The following is a 25,024-nucleotide window of genomic DNA, read 5'->3' as shown; positions in this document are numbered from 1 at the left end:
ATAGCACTCTGAGGGTTTTCCATGTTTCTATATATCTTAGAGTTCAGTCAATGATTTAGCTACAGGTTCTGATAAAATTCCTTCAGCCCTTAGGCCCACTGTGTTGATCTGTATATTTTTAGGGATTGCATTCAAATTTGTGGCTACTAATCTAGTCTCTGTTGCCTTTGCTTTTTCAGTTAGTGACCCAGGTGTCTCCTGGATATAGGTACTTTCTCAATCAGCTAGGTCTGTGTGGAGTACTTATCTCAATCTTTCTATGGTTCTCTCTTTTTTAATATCTCCCTGCTAAATATCTAACTGGTCTGCTGTTCACCCTGAATTGTACCTGTATCTCTGATCTAGCAAAGCTGCTGGTTTCTCCCATTGATTCATAACCAAGTCTGCCACTTTTAGCTGGAGAACTGCGGTTTTCATTTCTTACCCTGAATAGGTTTGCCCTGTCTGAAAGCAACAGTGCTACTTTTTACTGCCAGCCCCCAAATGGTAAAACTACAATTCTTACCAACTAAACTGGGGTGGTAATGACAGGAGTAGTCTCATCAATAAGGCCACTGACTCCTGATATTCTTACCTGAATTTCTAGCAATTTCTCAAGAATAAATATTTTTCAGTGAAAATTTTTTTCGGTTTTATTCCTGTCTTTTTTTATGGAGGGAAAATGCTGACTTCCATGTTAGCATCATTATTCCCCCTATTTTGCTTTTATAGTATGTTTCAATTTTTGCTGCTTTCTCAGTCTTTTATTTATTACTGTGAAGAAATGAAAAATTTCTAATTTGGACTAGTATATAGAAATGTGAAGATTTAGTCCCATTTAAATTCAGTTCGGTTACTTAAAAAAAGTGGGTATAAATATTTATTAAATGTTTATATTAGTTATGTAGTTTAAAAATAATTTTTGAATGATGGATAGTTCCCTTCAATCTAATTGGTGTTCTTTGAAAGTATTCTTTGGGTCCAAAAATTCAGTATTTACATTTTTTAAATTATGAATTTTTGTTTTTGATGATTTAAAAAGAGAGATGGTGGAAGGTCGGGGAGAGAGAGAAAATTTAAACTAGACCTTGATACATAATTTCAGTACCTGTTTATGATTACCTTGGTACTTAGTATATAGTAACATAATTTTTTTGTTTTTTGAGACAGCGTCTCACTCTGTTGCCCAGGCTGGAGTGCAGTGGTGCAATCTCGGCTCACTTCAACCTCCGCCTCCCAGGTTCAAGTGATTGTCCTGCCTCAGCCTCCTGAGTAGCTGGTATTATAGGCGCCCACCCCCATGTCTGGCTAATTTTTATATTTTTAGTAGAGACACGGTTTCACCATGTTGCCCAGGCTGGTCTTGATCTCCTGACCTCAAGCGATCTGCCCACCTCGGCCTCCCAAAGTGCTGGGATTACATGTGTGAGCCACCATTCCCGGCCTAGAACCTTAATTTTTGAAGGCCACCATGAAAAAAACAGAGGTGAATTTAGTAAAGGTTTCATATTAACTGAAAGTTAAATGGGGATATAAGCACAGTCTCAAGTGGAGAAAATTGGAGGGAGGATGGTCTTTACTGGTGACAGATAATATAGGCATGCCAAACTGTGTCATAGTCATCAGTAGCATTTCCAAATTTGAGTGACAATTTAATTTTCATTAAATGACAGAAATTTTCACATTCAGTTATTTAATATAAATTTTTCTCTACCATGAAATCATTTAAACATTAGCTCTGATATTGAACTTAGGTCCACAGCTTGGAAGACTTATCCTTCCTTAGAAGTGACTGTGTTTTCTGACTCAGTGTCAGTCTCATCATATGCCCTGCTTAAATTGTTATAAATTTTTAATATTTGAGTCTAGTTTAATGATCTGTTATCATATTTTTAATATCTGTGAGCAGATTGAAATAATGTTACTATTCAGATTATCTTTTTGGGCGTTTCTCTTGCCTGATTTACATTTTCTGCATTGAAAATATACTGTACATACCATAGTGTATTTCAATTCAAAAATATCCATATCTATTTCTTTAAACATGTAACCATAGTAAAATAGATTGCATGAAAATATTTCCAGACTTGAATATTGTTCTTCATGGGTTATTTTTGTTATCTTCCTTATACTTTTCTTTATTTCCAAATAGAGAAGTGTACATTTATTTATACATTGTTTCATGATTAGATAAATATATAAATTTCATTGAAGCACTACAGGATTTTTCCTCCCTTTAATGTGTAAAGTATTTTTTTGTGCATTAAATAAGAACAAAACTATGGTCAAAAAGCAAAATAGGCCCATTTAACTTTTACAAAATTTACTGATGATGTTTAGCAGATAAACTAGTTTGATTCTGCTTTGGTTAGAAGTGTTCAAAATTTAAAAATTTTTTGTAGGATAACTATTAGGTTCATAGAATAATTTCAGGTTCTTTTGATCTTCTCATGTTATTAATCCTAATAAAACATTATTTGAAAGTATATAGACAATGTCTAGAGTTTATCTTTTGAAGAAATTATTGTAATTTTTTTGTTTTTGAGACAGAGTTTTGCTCTTGTTGCCCAGGCTGGAGTGCAATGGCATGATCTCAGCTCACTGCAACTTCTGCCTCTTGGGTTCAAGCGATTCTCCTGCCTCAGCCTCCAGAGTAGCTGGGATTACAGGCATGTGCCACCACGCCCAACTAATTTTGTATTTTTAGTAGAGACAGGGTTTTGCCATGTTGGTCTGGCTGGTCTCAAACTCCTGACCTCAGGTGATCTTCCCACCTCGGCCTCCCAGAGTGCTGGGATTACAGGTGTGAGCCACCGCGCCCAGCCCTATTGTGATTTTTAACCACAGATATTTCTGAGTTAAGCTATAGCAAGCATAGTTTTTTGATATGTTAAAATATCTTAGTGTGTTATGGTTTTTATTTTTATTTATTATGTATTTATGTTAATAATTTCCACCTTTATCTTAGATTCAGGGGGTACATGTGCAGGTTCGTTACATGGATATATTGTGTGATGCTGAGGTTTGAGGTATGATTGATCCTGTCACCCAAGTACTGAGTATAGCACCCAATAGTTAAGTTTTTCAACCTTTTCCCCCTTCCTTCTCTCCTTCTTGTAGTCTCATTGTTTATTATTGCCATTTTTATGTCTATGAGTGCCCATTATTTAGCTCCTAGTTATAACTGAGAAGATGTGATATTTGGCTTTTTGTTCCTGCGTTAATTCACTTAGGATAATGACCTCCAGCTGCATCCACGTTTCTGCAACGGACATGATTTTGGTTTATGTTTATGGCTGTGTAATATTCTTTGGTGTATATGTATTACATTTTCTCTATCCAATCTACCATTGATAGAAACCTAGGTGGATTTCATGTCTTTGCTGTTGTGATTAGTGCTGTAATACACATACGAGTGCATGTGTTGTTGGTAGAATGATTTATTTTATTTTGGATATGTACCCAGTAATAAAATTGCTGAGTTGAATGGTAGTTCAAAGTTTTTTGAGAAATCTCCAAGCTGCTTTTCTTAGAGGCTGAACTAACTTTACATCCCCACCAACAGTGTGTAAGTGTAACCTTTTCTCTGCAGCTTTGCCAGAATCAGTTGTTTTTGACTTTTTAGTAATAGCTATTCTGACTGGTCTGAGATGGTATCTCATTGTTTTGATTTGCATTTTGCTGATGATTAGCAATGTTAATTAAGCATTTTTTCATATGTTTGTTGCCCACTTGTATGTCTTCTTTTAAGAAGTATCTGTTTGTGGTGTTTCCCATTTTTTAATGGGATTGATTTTAGCTTGTACAATTGTTTAAGTTCCTTATAGATTCTGGATATTAGACCTTTGTCGAATGCATAGTTTCTCAGTATTTTCCCATTCTGTAGATTGTCTGTTTACTGTCTTGACAGTTTCTTTGTACCTAAGCGCTTAGTTTAATTGGGTCCCACTCGTCAATTTTTGTTTGTATTGCAATTGCTTTTGAGGACTTAGTGATAAATTCTTTCCCAAGCCTGATGTCCAGAATGGTGTTTTCTAGGTTTTCTTCTAGGATTCTTCTAATTCGATGGCTTACATTTAAACCTTTAATCCATCTTGAGCTAAAAGGTTTTCTTTTTTTGGAGACAGGGTCTTGCTCTGTTGCCCAGGTTGGAGTGCAGTGGCACGATCACAGCTCACTACAGCCTCTGCCTCTGCATCTCAAGCGATCTTCCCACCTTGGCCTCCCAGGTAGCTGGGATTACAGGCATGTGCCACCATACCCGGATGATTTTTGCGTTTTTTGTAGAGATGGAGTTTTACCACGTTGCCCAGGCTGGTCTCAAATTCCTGGGCTCACGTGATCCACCCACCTTGGACTCCCAAAGTGTTGGGATACAGGTGTCAACTACCACACTTGGCTGAATTAAGTTTTGTATGGTGAAAGGTAAGGGTCCAGTTTCATTCTTCTGCATATGGCTAACCAGTTATTCCAATACCATTTATTGAATAGGGAGTCCTTTCCCCATTGCTTATTTTTCTCTACTTTGTCAAAGATCAGATGGCTGTAGGTATGTGGCTTTGTTTCTGGGTTCTCTATTTTGTTCCATTGGCACATGTGTCTGTTTTTATACCAGTACCATGCTGTTTTGGTCACTGTAGCCTTATAGTATAGTTTGAAGTTGGGTATTGTGATGACTCCAGCTTTGTTCTTTTTGTTTAGGATTGCCTTGCCTATTTGGGCTCTTGTTTTGGTTCCGTATGTATTTTAGTATAGTTTTTTTCTAGTTCTGTGAAAAATCACATTTGTAGTTTTGTAGGAATAGTATGGAATCTGTGGATTGCTTTGGGCAGTATGGCCATTTAAATAATACTGGTTCTTCCATTCCTTGAGCATGGATATTGTAAAAGGAATTGCTTTCTTGATGTGGATATGAACTTGAAGGTTTTTGTTGTTTGGAAATGCTACTGATTTTTATACATCAATTTTATATCCCGAAACTGTACTGAAGTCATTTAATCAGTCACAGGAGCCTTTTGGAGGAGTCTTTAGAGTTTTCTAGTTATAGAATTATATTGTCATGAAGAGAGAGAGTTTGAATTTTTTTTGTCCTATTTGGATGCCTTTTGTTTCCTTTTTTTGCCTGATTGCTCTGGCAAGGACTTCCAGTGCTATGTTGAATAAGAGTGGTAAGAGTAGGCACCCTTGCACTCTTTTCTTGCTCCAGTTCTCAAAGGGAATGCTTCCTGTTTTTGTCTGTTTACTGTGATGTTAGCTGTGGGTTTACCCTAGATGGCTCTCATTATTTTGAGGTATGTTCCTTCTATGCCTGGTTTCTTGAGGATTTTTATGATGAAGAGATGCAGAATTTTATTGAAAGTTTTTTCCACATCTATTGGGATAAACATATGGTTTTGTTTTTAATTCTGTTTGTATTGAATCATATTTATTGATTCGTGTATGTTGAACCAACCTCGCATACCAGAAATGAAGCCTACTTGATCATGGTGAATTAACTTTTTGATGTGTTGCTGGATTTGGTTTGCTAATATTTTGTTGGTGACTTTTGCAGCTATGTTCATCAGGGATATTGGCCTGTAGTTTTCTTTTTTGCTGTGTCTCTGCTGGGTTTTGGTATCAGGGTGATGCCGGCTTTGTAAAATAAGTTAGGGTGGAGTTCCTTGTACTCAAGCTTTTTCTGAATATTTTTAGTAGGATTGCTACCACCTCTTCTTTGTATATCTGCTAGAATTTGGCAGTGAATTTACCTCATCTAGGATTTTTTTTGGTTGGTAGGTAACCAAAAAAAGAAAAGAAAAAAAAAATCTTGGAGCAGAAAAATTCACTGCCAAATTTAAGCAGGTATACAGTTTCGGAGCTCAATCCTGGTCTGTTCAGGGTTTTAATTTCTTCCTGATTTTGTGTTTCTATGAATTTATCCATTTCCTATAGATTTTCTAGTTTGTGTGCATAGAGGTGTTCATAATTGTCTCTGAGGATCTTTTGTATTTCTATGAGATTGGTTGTATCATCAACTTTGTCATTTGTGATTGTGCTTATATGTGGATTTTTTTTTAAATCTAGCTAGTGGTCTATCAGTCTTCTTTATCCATTCAAATAACCAGCTTTTCGTTTTGTTGGTTCTTTGCATGGATTTTTTTTGGTCTCAGTTTTGCTTAGTTCTGCTCTGATTTTCATTATTTTTTTTTTCTTCTGGTAGCTTTGGGGTTAATAGTTTGTGTTTTTCTAGTTCCTCTAGGTGTGACGTTAGATTGTTAATTTTAGATCTTTCTAGCTTTTTGACTTAGGCCATTAGTGCTATGTGCTATAAAATTTCCTTTTTTTTTTGAGACAGTCCTGCTCTGTCGCCCAGGCTGGAGTGCAGTGGCTCAATCTCAGCTCACTACAACCTCTGTCTGCCTCCTGGGTTCAAGGGACTCTCCTGCCTCAGCCTCTCGAGTAGCTGTGATTACAGGCACCCACCACCATGCCTAGCTATTTTTTTTTTTTGTATTTTTGGTAGAGACAGGGTTTCACCATGTTGGCCAGGCTGGTCCAGAACTCCTGCTCTCAAGTGATCTGCCCACCTCGACCTGTGTTGGGATTATAGGCATGAGCCACTGTGCCTGGCCTAAAGTTTCGTCTTAACACTGCTTTGGCTGTATCCTAGAGATTTGGTTATGTTGTGTCTTTGTTTTCATTCATTTCAAAAAATTTTTAAATTTCTGCCTTCATTTCATTGTTTACCCAAAAGTCATTCAGGAGCAAGTTGTTCAACTTCCATGTAATTGTATGGTTTTGAGAGATCATCTTGGTATTGATTTCTATTTTTATTTCACTGTGGTCTGAGAATATGGTTGGCATGATTTCAATTTTTTGAATTTATTGAGACTTTCTTTATGGCGAAGCATGTGGTTGATCTTGGAGTATGTTTTGTGTGCAGATGAGAAGAATGTGTATCCTGTGGTTGATGGGTGGAGTATCCCATAGATGTCTGTTAGGTCCAATTAGTCAAGTGTTGAATTTATGTCCAGAATTTATTTGTTAGTTTTCTGCTTCCATGACATGTCTAATCCCTGTCAGTGGAGTGTTGAAATCCCCCACTATTATTGTGTGACTGTCTAAGTCTGTTCCTAGGTCTAGTAGTAGTTGTTTTATATATCTGATTGCTCTACTATTGGGTGCATATATATTTCAGGTAATTAAGTTTTCTTCTTGAATTGAACTATTTTTCATTATGCAATGCCGTTTTTTGTCCTTTTTAACTCTTGATAGTTTATTGTTTGTTTTATCTGATATAAGAATAGTGACACCTTTTCTTTTTCTAAGTTCTCTCTGTGTGATAGATCTTTCCTCAACCCTGTACTATGAGCCTATGAGTGGTGTTATATGTGAAATAGGTCTCTCTCTTTTTTTTTTTTTGATACGGAGTCTTGCTCTGTCGCTCAGGCTGGAGTGCAGTGGTGCGATCTCCGCTCACTGCAAGCTCCGCCTCCCAGGTTCACGCCATTCTGCTGCCTCAGCCTCCTGAGTAGCTGGGAATACAGGCGCCCGCCACCATGCTTGGCTAATTTTTTTTTTGTATTTTTAGTAAAGATGGGGTTTCACTATGTTAGCCAGGATGGTCTCGATCTCCTGACCTCGTGATCCGCCTGCCTCGGCCTCCGAAAGTGCTGGGATTACAGGCGTGAGCCACTGCGCCCAGCTGAAATAGGTCTCTTAAAGACAGTAGATGGATGAGTTTTGTTTTTTTATCCAATATGCCATTCTGTTCCTTTTGAATGGGGCATTTAGACTGTTTACACTCGTAATTAATATTGATATGTGAGATTTTGATCCTATCATGAAGTTGTTAGCTGGTTGCTTTGTAATTTCTTTTGTGTGGTTGTTTTATAAGGTTTGCAAGCTATGGACATGTGTTTTTGTGGTAGTAAGTGTTGTTCTTACATTTCCACGTTTAGAACTCCCTTAAGGATCTCTTGTAAGGTTGGTCTATAGGTAACAAATTCCCTTGATGCTTGCTTGCCTGAAAAACATTTATTTCTCCTTTGCTTATTAAGCTTAGTTTGGGTGGATATGAAATTTCTTGGCTAAATTTATTTTCTTTTAAGGTTACTGAAAATAAGCCCCCAATCTCTCCTGGCTTGTGTGGTTTCTGCTGAGAAGTCTGCTGTTAGGCTGATGGGGTTCTGTTTGTATGTGATCTGACCTTTTTCTCTAGCTACCTTTAAGATTTTTTCTTTAATATTGATCTTGGGCAGTCTGGTGACTACATGCTGTGGTGATGTTCATTTTGTGTGGTATCTTGTGATGTTCTCTAGATTTCTTGTATTTGGATGTCTGTATCTCTAGCAAAATTAGGTTAATTTTCTTGAATTATTTCCTCACGTATGTTTTCCAGGTTGTTTTCTTTTTATCTATCTCTCTCAGTAATGCCAGTAATTTGTAGGTTTGGCTGCTTTACATAGTCTTATGTTTCTTGAAAACTTTTTTTCATTTTTCAACCTTTTTTTAAAAATGTTTGTTTAGGTAAATTTGAAAGATCAGTCTTCAAGCTTTGAAATTCTTTCTTTTGGTTTGTCCAGTCTGCTGATAAAACTTTCAGTTTTGTTTTGTAATTTCTTAAGTGAGTTTTTCAATTCCAGGATCTCTGATTGATTTCTTTTTAAGATGTTTAATCCCATTCATCTCCTGGATTGCTTTAGAAGTTTCTTTTAATTTTCAACATTGTCTTGGATATCATTGAGCTTCCTTGCAGTCCATGCTTTGAATTATTTATTTGTCAATTCTTCTGAGTTTCCATTTTGGTTATGGACCATGGTTGGAGAGCCAGTGTGATCCTTTGATGGTGTCACCACACTCAGATTTTTCATGGTGTCTGAAGTTTTGTGGTGGTTCCTTCTCCTTTGGAGATGCTGACACTTCTAACTTTTGTAATAATTTTCATGCTTTTAAGATTTTTTTCTTTCTCTATAATGTTATTATTATTATTTTTTTGTCTTCTTTCCCTTTCCCTGTCTTCATAGGGGGTGTGGCTATAGAGAATGCTGGGTAGGGCCTTTTGGCTTTGCTTCTGTAGCTTTATACACTTCCGTCAGCAGGTTTTATATTGGGCTGTGCAGTTCAACTTACAAGCCATTGGATGGCAGTTATGAGTAAGAGTGGGCTTTGGCCAATGTGGCTGGGACTTGACCCTTGTTTAGTGGGAGAAGCTCTCTGTTGCCTCAGGCAATAAGCTGATGTGTGGAGTGCATGGTAGTCTGAGCTCCCTCCTATGCTCTGGAGGAGGGCACAAAATATAGTGATGGGAAACTTCAGCCCCAAGTTCTGTGCATGGGAATGGGGATGGCCTAAACTCCTAATCCAGGAAAAATGGGTTTTCCAGATTCCTGGAGATCTACTGGCTGTGAAATGGAGAGGGTCTCCTACACCAGGATTTCTGCACTGGAATGGTGGGACACCTCAGGGTACTGAACCAGGCAAGCAGTTACTTTGAATCCCTGGAGATAGGCTTGGGTGTGAAACAGAGAAGGCCCCCTGTACCAGGATCTCTGCATGGGAATGGTGCAGAGGGTGCTGTTCCAGGTGAGTGAGTAGTCTGAATGCCTGGAAATCTGCCTGGCCATGGAGCAGAGAGGTTCCCCCTTGCACCAAGATCTTTGCACAGAGGGGTGAGGTGACTCAGGCTGCTGGACTAGCCAAGCAGCTGCTCTGAATGCCTGGAGATCTCCCTGGACGTGAAGCATAGAGGACCCCTCTGAACCTGGATCTCTGCAAAGGAAGAGTGGGGTGGCTCGGGCTGCCAATCTGGGCAAGCAAGTGCATTTAATGCCTGGAGATCTGCCTGTGCATCTTGCTGCACCACGTGGAATAGGGCTCAGGTTGCTAGTCCGTGGGAGTGGGTGTGTCAGTTGCCTGGAGATCTGCCTGGGCATGGAGCAAAGAGGGTCCAGTGCTAATGATCTGTGTCTATGAAGGGTGGAGTGGCTTGAATGCCTGGATTTCTGCCTGAGAGTGGAGCAGAGAGGGCCCTGCTGCACCACAGTGTCAGGGTAGCAGGCTGGAGCACCCAGCAATGACACATGCAGACTGGTTCCAGGTCACCAAGCTGCCTCTGCCTGCCAAGTCTTGTTGTCCAGGAGATATCGCAGCTGTAGCAGCTTTCCTCCCATCCCAGGCCTGCGACGGGGTAGAGTACAATTATAACACCTACTGCTGAGGCAGTTTTCACAATTCTGGCTCCAAAGCAGGGACTCTAATCTCTGGCATGCCTGCACAGCCACACTGCCAGATTTCCAGGTTGAATTGTATGTGTTTGAATTCAAAATGGCATCCTGCTGTTGGTCCCTGCAACTTTTCCTGGTGTCTTTCCCTCACAGTATCTCCATACCTCTTTCCCAGTTAGCTCCAGGTCTTGGGAGAAACAAAGTGCTCTTGGGAACTAGGGTGCCTTTCATGATTCTGGTGGAGTCCTGCTTTTCTTCCTGAATTAAAGCTCACAGTTGATTTTTATGTACTATCTTGCTATTTCCAAGTGGCTGAGAAATGCTAAAGCCCGCAAATCTGCTGTCTTTGGTGAAAAAAACTCAAAAAACTATTGTGATTTTAAACTGATATTAATATTTCTTTTAAAAGGTTTAATTTTTATTTGGCTGAATTTAAATCCTTGAGGAAAAGAAACATACAACATATTAGTATTTTCCTAATGATTGACTGTTAAGTTTTTGTACTAAGATTTGAATTAAAATTATGCAGTTACAATGTGATATGGACCTGGATGCCTTTAGTTCATGTTTTAAAAAGAATCAAACTTCTTTTTTATATACCTGCTTTTCTGTTGATCACTAGAGGTTGAAGATATTTCCTTTTTGTTCAGAATGTTTTCTAACTTACTAAACACCAAAATTTTGATCTAGGAGGATACTGATATCCTTAATTTTTAAAAGTAATTGTAAGAATTTCTAATTACTGTTCTTGTTCTAAATGTTTATGAGGAAGGGAATGCTGTAATGAATCAATTTAATTTCAGTTTCATTATACTTTACTTATACTAAAATCAGAAGGCCTTCCTAGATCTTTTTTTTTTTTTTTTTTTGGGAGACAGAGTCTCACTGTGTTGCCCAGGCTGGAGTGCAGTGGCGTGATCTCAGCTCCCTGCAACCTCCACCTCCCAGGTTCAAGCGATTCTCCTGCCTCAGCCTCCCGAGAAGCTGGATTACAGGCACATGCCACCACACCCAGCTAATTTTTGTATTTTTAGTAGAGACGGGGTTTCACCATGTTGGCTAGGCTGGTCTCGAACTCCTGACTTCAGGTGATCTGCCCGCCTTGGCCTCCCAAACTGCTGGGATTACAGACGTGAGCCACTGCATCCGGCCGCCTCATAGATCTTTAAAAATTAAATTAGATTACTATATAATTTTTGAGAATTGAATGGGAAATTTATTTTTAGCAGTTCTTTGGTTGTAGATCTTTTTACTTTTGTAATTATTTCTGATTATCCTTTATTATTAGCCTGCTGTCTTGTTTTTCATGGTGACAATTATTTAGAAATTTAAATATGTGCTACCATTAGAGAATGCTTTCTTTCTACTGACTTAAAATAACAAGTTGGTAACCTTCAGAACATTTACAAGCCTGTAGCAGAAGGAAAAAAGTGTCTGAAAGCTAGCTTGATGCACACGTTACATATAAGTATGTGCATGGAAATGTCACCTCATTTCTTATATTCCAGTTTCTTCTCATTTCTTAGTTTTCATTGAAAGGAACTCTAGACTGAGATAAGCAGATTTTTTATATACAGAAATGTATAATAAGTTTCCTTCCATATTATTTGAAATAGGTTTATAATAATATGAAAAGTATATATTTTAAACCTTTCCATTTAAAAATTATACTCAAAATAGTTTGTTTTAAATTTTTATTCATTCAGTGTTATCTACAAACTTCTGGCATCGAAAAGTGAAGGAATCAGGGTACAAGCTCTTAAGGCAATGGGTTATTTTTTAAAACATCTGGCCCCAAAGTAAGTATGCCAAAATCTAAGATGGACTGTTATATTCTACTTACTTATTTTATAAATCTTTGCAGTAGTAATTTTGTTCTATAGTCCTCTAGTTTTTCTTTTATTTTTATTCATAAATTGCTGTATAAATGTAATCCCACTAGTACATATTTTAAAAATTAAGTTGAACAGGAATAGTTTTTTTGTACATAAAATTATTTAAATTATTCGTATATTTAATGTGAATTATGAGAATTAGTTTGGACAGCTTGCATTCAAGAAGCTATGGAGACTTGATTTCAGGTGACTCACACCATTTTTGCTTTGTCTGTATTATAAAGTAATACAGTAACCTGGATGTTTGTCACATAGTGTGTTCTGCTGTATGCGTAACTCAAAACTGAAACTTCCGTGCTTATTTTCTTAGCTGAATACAGATATTCATGTTCTACCTCTTGTTCTTTGTACCAGAAGTAGTTTATTTTAAAAAGAAAATTTTGGGGGTAGAACAAGTGTTGGTAAACTGCAGTCTTTAGGAGTCCAGTTAGCCACCTGTAAATAAAGTTTCATTGGAAAACAGCCACAATAATTTATTTGTGTATCATCTGTGGCTGCTTTCATGATACAAGGACAGTGTTGAGTTGTGACAGAAATCACCTGGTCCACAAATTCTAAAATCTTTATCCCCTGGCCATTTGCAGAAAAACTTTGCTGACCCCAAGGGTAAAATTAAAGTTTGTGATCCTTTAGTTTCTGAATTTATGCTTGGAAGGTTAATTTTGGTATATATGTTTTCATAGTATTTATTTTTAAAAATTATATTACATTTCTTCTACTTTTTCTCCACATTGTTTTTCTACTTAAGTATTTATTGTGCTTTAGATGATCATCCCCAGGGGAGACTAAGTTAGTGCTGGTAGATTGTAGCAACTTCATTAAATAAATAACTGCTCTGAAGATTTTGGAGGAGGTTTTTGCTGTGCTGTAGCATAGGCAAACTTGTCTTTTTTTTTTTATTTTTAACTTTGGCTATGCTTATGTAGTTAGCATTTCTCTGCTTAAAGGTTTGGTGGCCTTAAAAGTTCTAGATTGAAGATAGTTGGGAGAGTAATTGAGTTGGGAATTGTTTGTAATGTGAAAAAGTATTTTGTGTTTCCTTCATCCAGCATGTATATTAAGTAGAGCACAGAAAAACTCTATATTTGATGATTTCTTTTTGTGTAATTGCAGGAGGAAAGCAGAAGTCATGCTTGGACATGGATTATTTTCATTGCTAGCTGAAAGGCTCATGCTTCAGACAAATTTAATCACAATGACCACATATAATGTGCTGTTTGAGGTAGGAATGTACTTAGGATTTACTCCTCTAAATTTCTTATTATAAAAATGCCTCTTAACATTGTGTAGGTAAATAAGATCATTTATTTTTATTTTATTTTTTGAGACAGAGTCTCACTCTGTCACCCAGGCTGGAGTGCAGTGGTATAGTCTTGGCTCACTGCAACCTCCACCTCCCGGGTTCAAGTGATTCTCCTGTCTCAGCCTCCCCAGTAGCTGGGGTTACAGGTGCACACCACCACACCTGGCTAATTTTTGTATTTTTAGTAGTGACAGGGTTTCGCTATGTTGGCCAGGCTGGTCTCGAACTCCTGACCTCAGGCGATCTACCCACCTCAGCCTCCCAAAGTGCTGGGATTACAGGCATGAGCTACCATGCTGGCCAGATCATTTAAGTTTGTAATGTACAGCTTTGAAATGATATAAAGGAGATATGACTGCATTTTTATAAATCTATTATTAATCTGTGAATTTCTAAACAGTATTGTTATTTCTGTTTAAGTATTCCCTCCATTGTATTAACTATTTGATGTCTCATTTTATAATTAAGAAAACATAGAGTAATAATGCTGTAGTTATTTTAGAAGTATAATATTTAGCATGATAATATTGGACTAAAAATATACTATATTTTGATTAGTGTTGTACTTAAAGTTCATTAATAGTGATGCTAATCCAGTGATTTGTTAATGTAATCCATTGTTTTACTTCTGTAGATTCTTATAGAACAGATTGGTACTCAGGTGATACATAAACAGCATCCAGATCCTGATTCTTCAGTAAAGATACAAAACCCTCGTATGTATTTTATATACTTTAACAAAAACTACCTTTTGCTACTTAAAAAGAAAGTGACTGTGAACAACCTAAAATTTATGTTGTTGAAACAGTTTGTTAGATGAATATTTCATTAAGGGTGATGATATTATACTAGTTTTGTTTGTGTTTTATATTGAGTATTCCTTCGAATCAGCCTTAAGTTATGTGGAAATTCTTATAGAAAGGTTTTGAAGAATTGTTTGCTTAAGGTCTTAATGTAATATATGTTCAGACTTTCAGCAAAATTTTGATTGTGCTGTTTAGTGATGTCAGGCAGAATTACATGAACCATCGAGGTAGTTTTATCTTAAATTACTGTGAATATAAAAATACCAAATTTGGAATAGAAAAATATGTCTTCTATATTGTTTATGAAGATTGTCTTGTTAAACAGTCTTTTCTTTTGATATTTAGAATTCTTAAGCACTTGCATAAAGTATGCCTTTTTCATCTTGCTTTTTAAGATCATGTTATTAAAATTATTAGTTTGTAGAGTTTCGAAATTTAATTACATTTTATGTGGTTAGGTGTATTTGTGTATTTGGTACTCCAGTGCTAATTTTCAAAGCACATGGCTTTGAAGTTTAATTTTCCTCAGCTTTCAGAGAAATGTAATGTCATTATTTTGCCTATGTTGCCCAGGCTGGTCTAAAACTCCTGGGCTCAAGCAGTCTTCCCACCTCAGCCTCCCAAAGTGCTGGTATTACAGGCATGAGCCTACTGCACCTGGTCTAAGTGCATATTTTTAAAAGAATTTTTTTTTGTTTTAATTTAAGCTAAGAAGCTAAGTTCTGGAGATTATTTATTTATTTAGAGACCGAGTCTTGTTGTGCTCTGTCGCCCAGACTAGAGTGCAGTGCCAGGATCTCAGCCACTGTAACCTCTGCCTCCTGGTTCAAGCGATTCTCCTGCCTCAGCCTCCCTGGTAGCTGGGATTACAGGCGCCTGCTACCAGGCCTGGTTAATTTTTGTATTTTTTGTGGAGATGGGATTTTGCCATGTTGGCCAGGGTGGTCTTGAACTCTTGACCTCAAATGATCCAACTGCCTCAGCCTCCCAAAGTTCTGGGATTACAGGCACGAGCCACTGTGCCTGGCCTAATTTAAGCTAAATTCTGGAGATTTAAATAGCTTTATGCTAAGACCATTACAATAGTAGTTTAGTTTGCATTTTCTGGGGAGATGGGATTCGTTGAATAGGTTTTAATTTCCTTTGGGTTTTTTGTTTCTAATTTTACTTTTAAGATTATGAAAGAAAATCTTCACACCTTTAAAATTCACTATGGTAGGCCGGGCGTGGTGGCTCATGCCTGTAATCCCAGCACTTTGGGAGGCCGAGGCAGGTGTATCACGAGGTCAGGAGTTCAAGGCCAGCCTGACCAAGATGGTGAAATGCTGTCTCTACTAAAAATACAAAAATTAGCTGGGCATGGTGGCAGGCGCCTATAATCCCAGCTATGAAAGACTATGTGTGCATACCATAAATTATGATGAGGAATCTAAGAATTTATTATCTTTTTCTGAGATTTTGATTATAGTGTTTTTTATTTTATTTCATTATTATTTTTTTGAGACAGAGTCTTGCTCTGTCGCTTAGGCTGGGGTGCAGTGGCACAATCTTGGCTTACTGCAGCCTCTGCCTCCTGGGTTCAAGCGATTCACCTGTCTCACCCTCCTGAGTAGCTGGGATTACAGGCACACGCCACCACACCTGGCTAATTTTTATATTTTTAGTAGAGATGGGGTTTTGCCATGTTGGCCAGGCCACTCTCGAACTCCTGGCCTCAAGTGATCCACCCACCTCAGCTTCCCAAAGTGTTGGAATTACAGGGGTGAGCCACCTCGCCCAGCCTACTTGTTTTTAAGATCAACTTTACTATTTGGTATATCTCAGAGAGAGTAAGCAGTTTCACTGACATTTAATTCATTTATAATTTAACTTGTTTTATTTTAATCTTTTAAAGTTCAGCTTTATTTTTGCACATTTGAATCATGAAAGAAATTTCCTTTCATATTTATAAATGCTTTCTAATGAATGTATTGTCATTTCTTTCCATAGGTGATTTTTTTAATAACAGAAGAGGATGTTTTTGGTAGGCATTTGTGTTAGGGAAACTAAAGAAATTGTAATAGATCAATGACCTTCTATCATGAGTTTTTTGTTGAGTTTGGTTTTTACTTATTTATAAACTGTCTTACAGAGATACTAAAAGTAATTGCGACCCTACTTCGAAATTCTCCCCAGTGCCCAGAGAGCATGGAGGTTCGCAGAGCCTTTCTTTCTGACATGATTAAACTTTTTAATAACAGTAGAGAAAACAGGAGGTAAGCTGAATCAGAAAGCATTTATTTGCAGTATTCAAGTGTACTTTTGTATAAGCCCATTTTATCTAAGAAAAATTGCTTTAAAAATATTGTGAAATGATTTTTCTATTTTTTTATTAAGAGTATGTAAATAATGTACCACATAAGTTAGAATTTTTAGTACCACATTGTTGAATTGTTCTTAATGTATAACTAAATGTGTTTCTTTTTTGGGGGGAGAGGGAGGGGCAGGGTTGTTTTGTTTTAAACCTTTAGATTTCTTTTAGATGATTTTTTTTTCTTCAGTAATTTAGTACCCTCTTATAATTTTCAGGAGCTTGCTACAATGCTCTGTGTGGCAAGAATGGATGCTTTCTCTCTGCTATTTTAATCCTAAGAATTCAGATGAGCAAAAGATAACGGAAATGGTATATGCCATATTCAGAATCCTGCTTTACCATGCAGTCAAATATGAGTGGGGTGGCTGGCGTGTGTGGGTAGACACTTTATCAATCACTCATTCAAAGGTAAGTTTCTTTATGAAAGCGTATTGTAGCATTTTAAATATCTATAATTTTTGAATTTTAGTCATTTAAAAAATTTGGATGCTTATAATCAAAGAAAAAAGGCAAGTTATCTTCTGAAAGTACAGCAAAATGAAAGCTCAAAAAGATTATCAATAGAAATAAATATAAAGCATTTCTAATTTCTTTAGAATCAAAATAATTTTTTCTAATGTTTTTACATATACTTATCTTTATAATGGTAAATCTATTGCCACAGCATAAAGGAATTTATACTAGGGTGGTGAAAAAGTAGTTGCGGCAAAAACTGCAGTTACTTTTGCACCAACCTAATCTTTTTTTTCGAGGAAGCCGTGTTTACAAACATGGGTCTCAGAATTTTATACGAGTTAAAAGCTTTTGAACACAAGGTGGCGCACTATATTCAAAGATGAGCAGTTGTTTTAGCAATGTAAGGTGGTTGAGTAAACAGAAAAGCTCTGGCTGATGTTTGCCGTTTGCTCATCTTGCAGGTAGCTAAAAACTGGGTTTGGAAGAATGTAGTCTTTTTTTTTTTTTTTTTTTTTTTTTTAATTAAGCCAAAGTAAATTTAGTTATTTATGTATAGCTTAAATTTTTTTTAAAATACTCTAAGCGTACAAAAAGGATCACTGTTTATGAAATTGAGTTACCCCTCTACAATTGCTTTGTCTCCTCTTCTTCGCCTGACCCCCAACACCACTAGCTTTTATTTGCTGTTGTCTTTTGTCTTTTCCATACCTTTACTATGTGTATATAACTCTAAACAATAAAGAGTTTTATTTTTTATGTTTGCACTTAAGGTAAATGCGGCATACTGAATGCATTTTTTTGTTAATTACTGTTTGTGCCTATTATTGTTTGAGATTCATCCACATTGACCCATGTAGTTTTGTTCATTTTCTCAATTGTAGTGTATTGCATGACATGACTATTTATTTACCAACTAATTAGCATTTTTGTATACATTTTGTGCTTGTTCAATAATTTTCTGCATATATTCCTAGAAGTAGAATTGCTGACTTATAAGGTGAAAATATTGAACTTTACAAGATAATGCAAATTCTTTTCCAAAGTATCATATTCTAATACAATACAATATTCTAAAGTAGTGTATCAGTTTACATCTCACCAGCAGTGTTTAAGTTCTCATTGCTTCACATCACCTAATCACGTGGTGTGGCTGGAGTTTAAAAATTTGTCACTTTGATGAATTTAAAATGCTACATCACCATAATCTTGATCTGTGTTTTCTTGTTGTTTTGTGGGAGTTCTTTATGTAGTCTCATTCTTAATCGTTTGCTAGCTATGTTGTTTATGAATATCTTCTACCAATATGTGGATTATCTAATTATTTTTGTAGTTTTATGTTTGTACCTTCTGAGGAAAATTTACATTTCAAGTAATTAATGCATTAAAATTTATTAGTTTCACTTATGGTGTATGTTTTTTGAATTTTAAGAACTTTCATTACTCAGAAGGAATACTGTATAATTATATAGCTATTTATTTAATAAAAAATTGACTAGAAGGAATAAATACCAAGAATGATAATTGTTGTATATCTTTAAGTGTTACATTTTACTATCAAAGTTATTATTCTAAAATATTTTGTCATTCTGTAGAATATATTGCCATTTCTGGCCGGGTGTGGTGGCTCATGCCTGTAATCCCAGCACTTTGGGAGGCCAAGGCGGGTGGGTCACCTGAGGTCAAAAATTGGAGACTAGCCTGGCCAACATGGTGAAACGCCATTTCTACTAAAAATACAAAAATTAGCCAGGCTTGGTGGCTTGCACCTGTAATCCCAGCTACTTGGGAGGCTGAGGCAGGAGAATTGCTTGAACCTGGGAGGCAGAGGTTGCAGTGAGCAGAGATAGAGCCATTGTACTCTAGCCTGGTGAGAGAGTGATACTCCATCTAAAAAAAAAAAAGAATATATTGCGCTTTCCTAATTACATGTTTCTAGGTATTTGCATAGCTTTTAATTATTGATTGAAAGTTCCTACAAATTGTTCATTGTGCCTCCTCTTTCCTCATTGAGAAGAAAGTATGCTTCTACAAGGGTTTACAAGGAGTAAAATCCATTTGTAAATAAGAAAAGAGATCTGATTTTATAAAATGGCTCCGTTTTAGTCACTGTATTGTTGAGGTTGATCACTTTTGTTTAAAACAGAATTCATCTAGCCATGGCCTAAGGGTCAGATCTAAATAAAATTGTACTAGAATGTATCCACTACCATTCCTTTATATATTGTATATAGCTACTTTCACACTATAAGGATAATCATACATGTTACATCAACGACATGGCCCCTGAAATCTGAAATATTTACTATTTGGCTCATTACAGGAACTGTTTGCCATCGTTTCTGTAACTTTAGTTTGTGCTGATGCCCAGATATTCTCATTTCTATTGCAGTAGGCTGCTGCAATCTAGACTGATTTTTTTTCTCATACTATGTTACCATTTACAAAAGATTATAAGACAAATAGGGTTGACTTTGTGCCCCATATACATCTGGAGTAGATTTCAGAGATTTCTAGGGGAGATTCTAGGTTAGGGAAGTGCCCAGTATAAAGCAGATTTTTCACTTTTTCTAACAGATATATGTCAGTTCACCTTAGTTTCTTCAAGTCCTTAGGAAAGATGGCTGGAGGAGTATAAACTTTAAAGCAATCGTTGTTAAAAGTATAACCTAAAGACCTTGGGAGGGAGGCCGGGCACGATGGCACATACATGTAATCACAGGCTGAGGCGGCTGGATCACTTGACGTCAGGAGTTCAGGACCAGCCTGGACAACATGGTGAAACCCCATCTCTGCTAAAAATACAAAAATTAGCTGGGCATGGTGGTGCATGCCTGTAATCCCAGGTACTTGGGAGACTGAGGCAGGAGAATTGCCTGAACCCAGGAGGCAGAGGTTGCATTGAGCCAAGATCACACCACTTTACTCCAGCCTGGGTGACAGAGTGAGACTCTGTCTCAAAAAAAAAAAAAAAAAAAGAACTTGGGCCCATGAGAGCTTTTCATGGGGTCTGTGCAGTCCTCCTTTCCTCCTGCCTATCTATATGAGGGTGGATTTTCTTTATATACATCAGCTAAACCAATATATGCAACAGATTGAATGCAAAAGCAAATATGAGAATGCAGTTGTCTTCTATGAAGCCAGTCTTTAAAGAGATTCACAAAAATATGAAATAATGGCACTCTCTTGTTATTGTTTGGTTTTGAAAAATAATCATTTTCAAAAAATGTTATTTATATTATATATTGAGTTTATTATTTTTAAACGGGTTAATAGTTCTAAAAGGTCTCAGTTTTAATTCCTAATATAATAAGCAGTAGTAAATATAATCCACATAGATAAAGAGTCTTTGGGGACCTTAATACTTTTTAAGAATGTAAAGTGTTGCCTGGGCGCGGTGGCTCACGCCTGTAATCCCAGCACTTTGGGAGGCTGAGGCGGGTGGATCACGAGGCCAAGAGATTGAGATCATCCTGGCCAACATGGTGAAACCTTGTCTCTACTAAAAATACAAAAATTAGCTGGGTGTGGTGGCGAGTGCCTGTAGTCCCAGCTACTTGTGAGGGTGAGGCAGAAGAATCTCTTGAACCCAGGAGGTGGAGGTTGTAGTGAGCCGAGATCACACTGCATTGCGTTGCACTGCGACAGAGCGAGACTCTGTCTCAAAAAAGAAAATAAATAAATAAATAAATAAAGTTTCATGAGACCAAAAAGTTTGAGAACTGCTATCTTAGAAAATAATAGGGTATTTAGGGTGAATAGATTAGTCTTTCTGAGTTCCCTATATACAAAATAAAGGAGTTGCATTAGGTGATATCTCAGGTGTTTTGAGCTTGTGAGCATTTATGACTAAGTATTTATATCCAGTTTTCAAATCCATTTGTGTAAGTAATGAAAGAATGTGGACTTTGGAGACAGGGTGTGAATCCTGATTTATAGTAATTATTAGCTGTGTAAGCTCAGGAAAAAGAGTCTCCGTGTCACCCAGGCTAGAGTGCAGTGGCGCAATCTTGGCTCACTGTAACCTCTGCCTCCCAGGCTCAAATGATTGTTATGCCTCAGCCTCCCGAGTAGCTGGGATTACAGTTGCCTGCCACTGCAACTGGCTAATTTTTGTATTTTTAGTAGAGACGGCGTTTTGCCATGTTGGCCAGGCTGGTCTCGAGCTCCTGACCTCAGGTGATCTGCCTGCCTCAGCCTCCCAAAGTGCTGGGATTACAGGGGTGAGCCACCAGGCCTGGCTTGTGTCTTAGTTTCTAACAAAAAAATTTGAAAAAAGTATATAATTTTAAAAAGAGAAAAAGGCTTTTAGAATAAGGATATAGAGAAAGGAAAAAAAAATATTTTTTGAGACAGGTGAAGTGTAGTGGTGTGCTCATAGCTCACTGCAACTTCAAACTCCTGGGCTCAAGTGATCCTCTCACCTCAGCCTCCTGAGTAGCTGGGACTACAGACAAGTGCTACCACACCTGGCTAATTTTTTAGTTTTTTTTGTAGAGACGAGGTCTTACTGTGTTGCTCAGGCTGGTCTTCAACTCCTGGACTCAAGTGGTCCCCCCGCCTGGGCCTCTGAAAGTGCTGGGATTATAGGCATGAGCCACCACACCCGGTTAGAATGTGTGTGTGTGTGTGTGTCTTTTTTAAATGAGACAGAGTCTTGCTCTGTCACCCTGGCTGGAATGCAGTGGTGCAATCTTGGCTCACTGAAACCTCCGCCTCCTGGGTTCAAGCAATTCTCCTGCCTCAGCCTGGCGAGTAGCTGGGACTACAGGTGTGCACCTCCACACTCGGCTAATTTTTTTGTATTTTTACTAGAGACGGGGTTTTACCACGTTTCCCAGGCTAGGCTTGAACTCCTGAGCTCAGGGGATCCACTCACCTCCACCTCCCAAAGTGTTAGGATTACAGGCGTGCGTGACTGCACCTGGCCTTTTTTTTTTTTTTTTTTTTTTTTTTTTTATATTTTAAGTTCTAGGGTACATGTATACAACATGCAGATTTGTTACATATGTATACATGTGCCATGTTGGTGTGCTGCACCCATTAACTTGTCATTTACATTAGGTATATCTCCTAATGCTACCCTTCCCCTTCCCCCACCCCACGACAGGCCCCAGTGTGTGATGTTCCCTTTCCTGTGTCCATGTGTTCTCATTGTTCAATTCCCACCTATGAGTGAGAACATGCAGTGTTTGGTTTTCTGTCCTTGCGATGGCTTGCTGAGAATGATGGTTTCCAGCTTCATCCATGTCCCTACAAAGGACATGAACTCATCCTTTTTTATGGCTGCATAGTATTCCATGGTGCGCATGTGCCACATTTTCTTAATCCAGTCTATCATTGATGGACATTTGGGTTGGCTGCAAGTGTTTGCTATTGTGAATAATGCCGCAATAAACATACGTGTGCATGTGCTTTATAACAGCATGATTTATAATCCTTTGGGTATATACCCAGTAATGAGATGGCTGGATCAAATGGTATTTCTAGTTCTAGATCCTTGAGGAATTGCCACACTGTCTTCCACAATGGTTGAACTAGTTTACAGTCCCACCAACAGTGTAAAAGTGTTCCTATTTCTCCACATCCTCTCCAGCACCTGTTTGTTTCCTTACTTTTTAATGATCGCCATTCTAACTTTTTTTTTTTGGAGTCAGAGTCTTGCTCTGTCGCCCAGGCTGGAGTGCAGTGGTGTAATCTTGGCTCACTGCAACCTCCACTTCCCAGGTTCAAGCAATTCTCATGCCTCACCCTCTCAAGTAGCTGGGATTACAGGTGTTAGCCACTGTGCCTGGCAGAAAATATCTTTTTACAACTGTACAATGTGTTTGTGTTTTAAGCTAAATTTGATTTCAAAAGAGTCAAAAAGTTTTAAAAATTAAAATGTTTATAAAGTTAAAATGTTACAGTAAGCTAAGGTTAATTTCTTATTGAACAAAGAAAAGTAGTTTTAAAAAATAAATTTAGTGTAGCCTATATTTACAGTGTTTATAAAGTCTTCTGTAGTGTACTAGACCTACACATTTACTCACCACTTACTCACTGATTGACCCAGGGCAACTTCTAGTTTTATAAGCTCCATTCATGGTAAATGCCTTATATAGGTACCATTTTAAATCTTTTATATCGGATTTTTACTATACCTTTTCTATGTTTATATTTGTTTAGATACACATTTCTAAACCTTATGTACACACATATAAGGGCTGGGAATGGTGGCTCACACCTCTAATCCCAGCAGCATTTTGGAAGGCCAAGTCTGAAAGATGGCTTGAGGCCAGGAATTTGAGACCAGCCTGGGCAACAGAGTGAGTCTCAGTCTACACACAGACACACACACACACACAACATTAGCTGGGATGGTGGCATGCACCTGTATTTCTAGCTACTCAGGAGGCTGAGGTGGGAGGATCACTTGAGCCCAGGAGTTTGAAGTAACGTAACAGTGAACTATGATTGTGCCACTGGACTCCAGCCTGGGTCACAGAGTGAGACTCAGTCTTTTGTTAAAACAAAAATTAAAACATTAAAAAAAATAGATACACAAATACATATATTGTGTTACAGTTGTCTGCAGTCTTCTGTACAGTAATAAGCTATACAGGTTTGTAGCCTAGGAGCAATAAGCTATACCATAGAGTCTAGGTATATAGTAGGTGATACAATCTAGTTTTGCATAAGTACACTCTATGGTGTTCACATGATGAAATTGCTTAATGATGCATTTCTCAGAACATATCTTCATGATTAAGTGATGCATGACTATAGTTTTGTTTAGTTTATATGTTTCTTTTTTTTTTTGAGACGGAGTCTTGCTCTGTCACCCTGGGTGGAGTGCCGTGGCACGATCTCGGCTCACTGCAAGCTCTGCCTCCTGGGTTCACGCCATTCTCCTGCCTCAGCCTCCCGAGTAGCTGGGACTAGAGGCGCCTGCCACCACGCCTGGCTAATTTTTTGTATTTTTAGTAGAGAAGAGGTTTCACCATGTTAGCCAGGATGGTCTCGATCTCCTGACTCGTGATCCGCCCGCTTCAGCCTCCCAAAGTGCTGGGATTACAGGCGTGAGCCACCGTGCCCGGCCTATATGTTTCTGTAGTCCAGTGACTTATGGCTTTAAACAGATCTTAAAATTTTTCTGAAGAAAATAGTTGCTTTAAGGAGAGGCCTCTAGTGCCTACTTTTGACCAAGAACCACACTGACTCAAGTTTTAGTATTCATTTATAAGATGGGATAATGCTAAGTTAATCATGGAATCTTTTTATCTTAGTAAAACTAGACCTATCACTTTTTGCTGTCAAAGTATACTTTTAAAAATACATGCTAAAACATTACTTATGAGAGGGAAACAAAAGTTTAAAGTTGTGAGTTGGTTCTTACATTTGTTCACCTTTTATTTTAGTGTTTCATACATGTTTTTAATTTTATTCCCTCGTGTGGATTTTCTTCATTTTTAAAAGGCTTTTCTGTTTCATGAGGCTTATACAAAGTAATTTATTTGAATGCTGTTAAGTTTTTGGAATTTTAAATCTTTATAGCTATTTTAAAAGTAAGACAGAAACTTATACCCTAAGGCTCTTCAAGTCATTATTTAATAAAGCTTAGAATAGAGCTGTAGTGATTCACTAAGTAGGTGAACAATTTTTAGCAGCTATTAAAAATTCCACTGGAATTGTTGGAACGAAATTTTCTTTTCTCTAAAAATATCAATTCTGAAGATTTTATAATACTTTTATACATACAGTGTAAAAGTGATGCTTTTTCCTTTTTGCAGTCATTTTGAATCTCAATATCACAAATTTATAACATGGTTCTTGATAAAGAACTGATGTGTAAAGAACTAATGTTGCAGAATTGGATAGCTTTTGCAGAGTTACATCAGGATACATGCTGCTGCTATAAAAAGCCAAAGAAACTCAATTGCAATTTTATTGTCCAGTTTGATAGATTTCCTGCCACCTTTGTAGCAGGGAAGCTGTTTGTCACTATATGCCTCTCCTCCAGCAGCTGAACTGGGTTTTATAAGCAGTAA

At 37.4% G+C, this 25,024-nt stretch overlaps 1 protein-coding gene across 2 annotated transcripts in view; it reads left to right on the top strand.

Moving 5' to 3' along the window:
* Positions 1–25,024, top strand: part of LRBA (LPS responsive beige-like anchor protein) — a 763,816-nt gene that overhangs the window by 134,907 nt on the left and 603,885 nt on the right. For both annotated transcript variants that reach the window (XM_024245927.3, XM_054553557.2), the window contains exons 17-21: positions 11,891–11,983; positions 13,193–13,301; positions 14,017–14,098; positions 16,320–16,443; positions 16,757–16,949. In XM_024245927.3, coding sequence (XP_024101695.2) covers positions 11,891–11,983; positions 13,193–13,301; positions 14,017–14,098; positions 16,320–16,443; positions 16,757–16,949 — 601 coding nt within the window. The remainder of the gene's footprint in view (positions 1–11,890; positions 11,984–13,192; positions 13,302–14,016; positions 14,099–16,319; positions 16,444–16,756; positions 16,950–25,024) is intronic.

This window comes from Pongo abelii, chromosome 3, assembly GCF_028885655.2.
Source record: "Pongo abelii isolate AG06213 chromosome 3, NHGRI_mPonAbe1-v2.0_pri, whole genome shotgun sequence".
Lineage (NCBI taxonomy): Eukaryota > Metazoa > Chordata > Mammalia > Primates > Hominidae > Pongo > Pongo abelii.
This window is presented reverse-complemented; position numbering and strand designations above follow the sequence as displayed.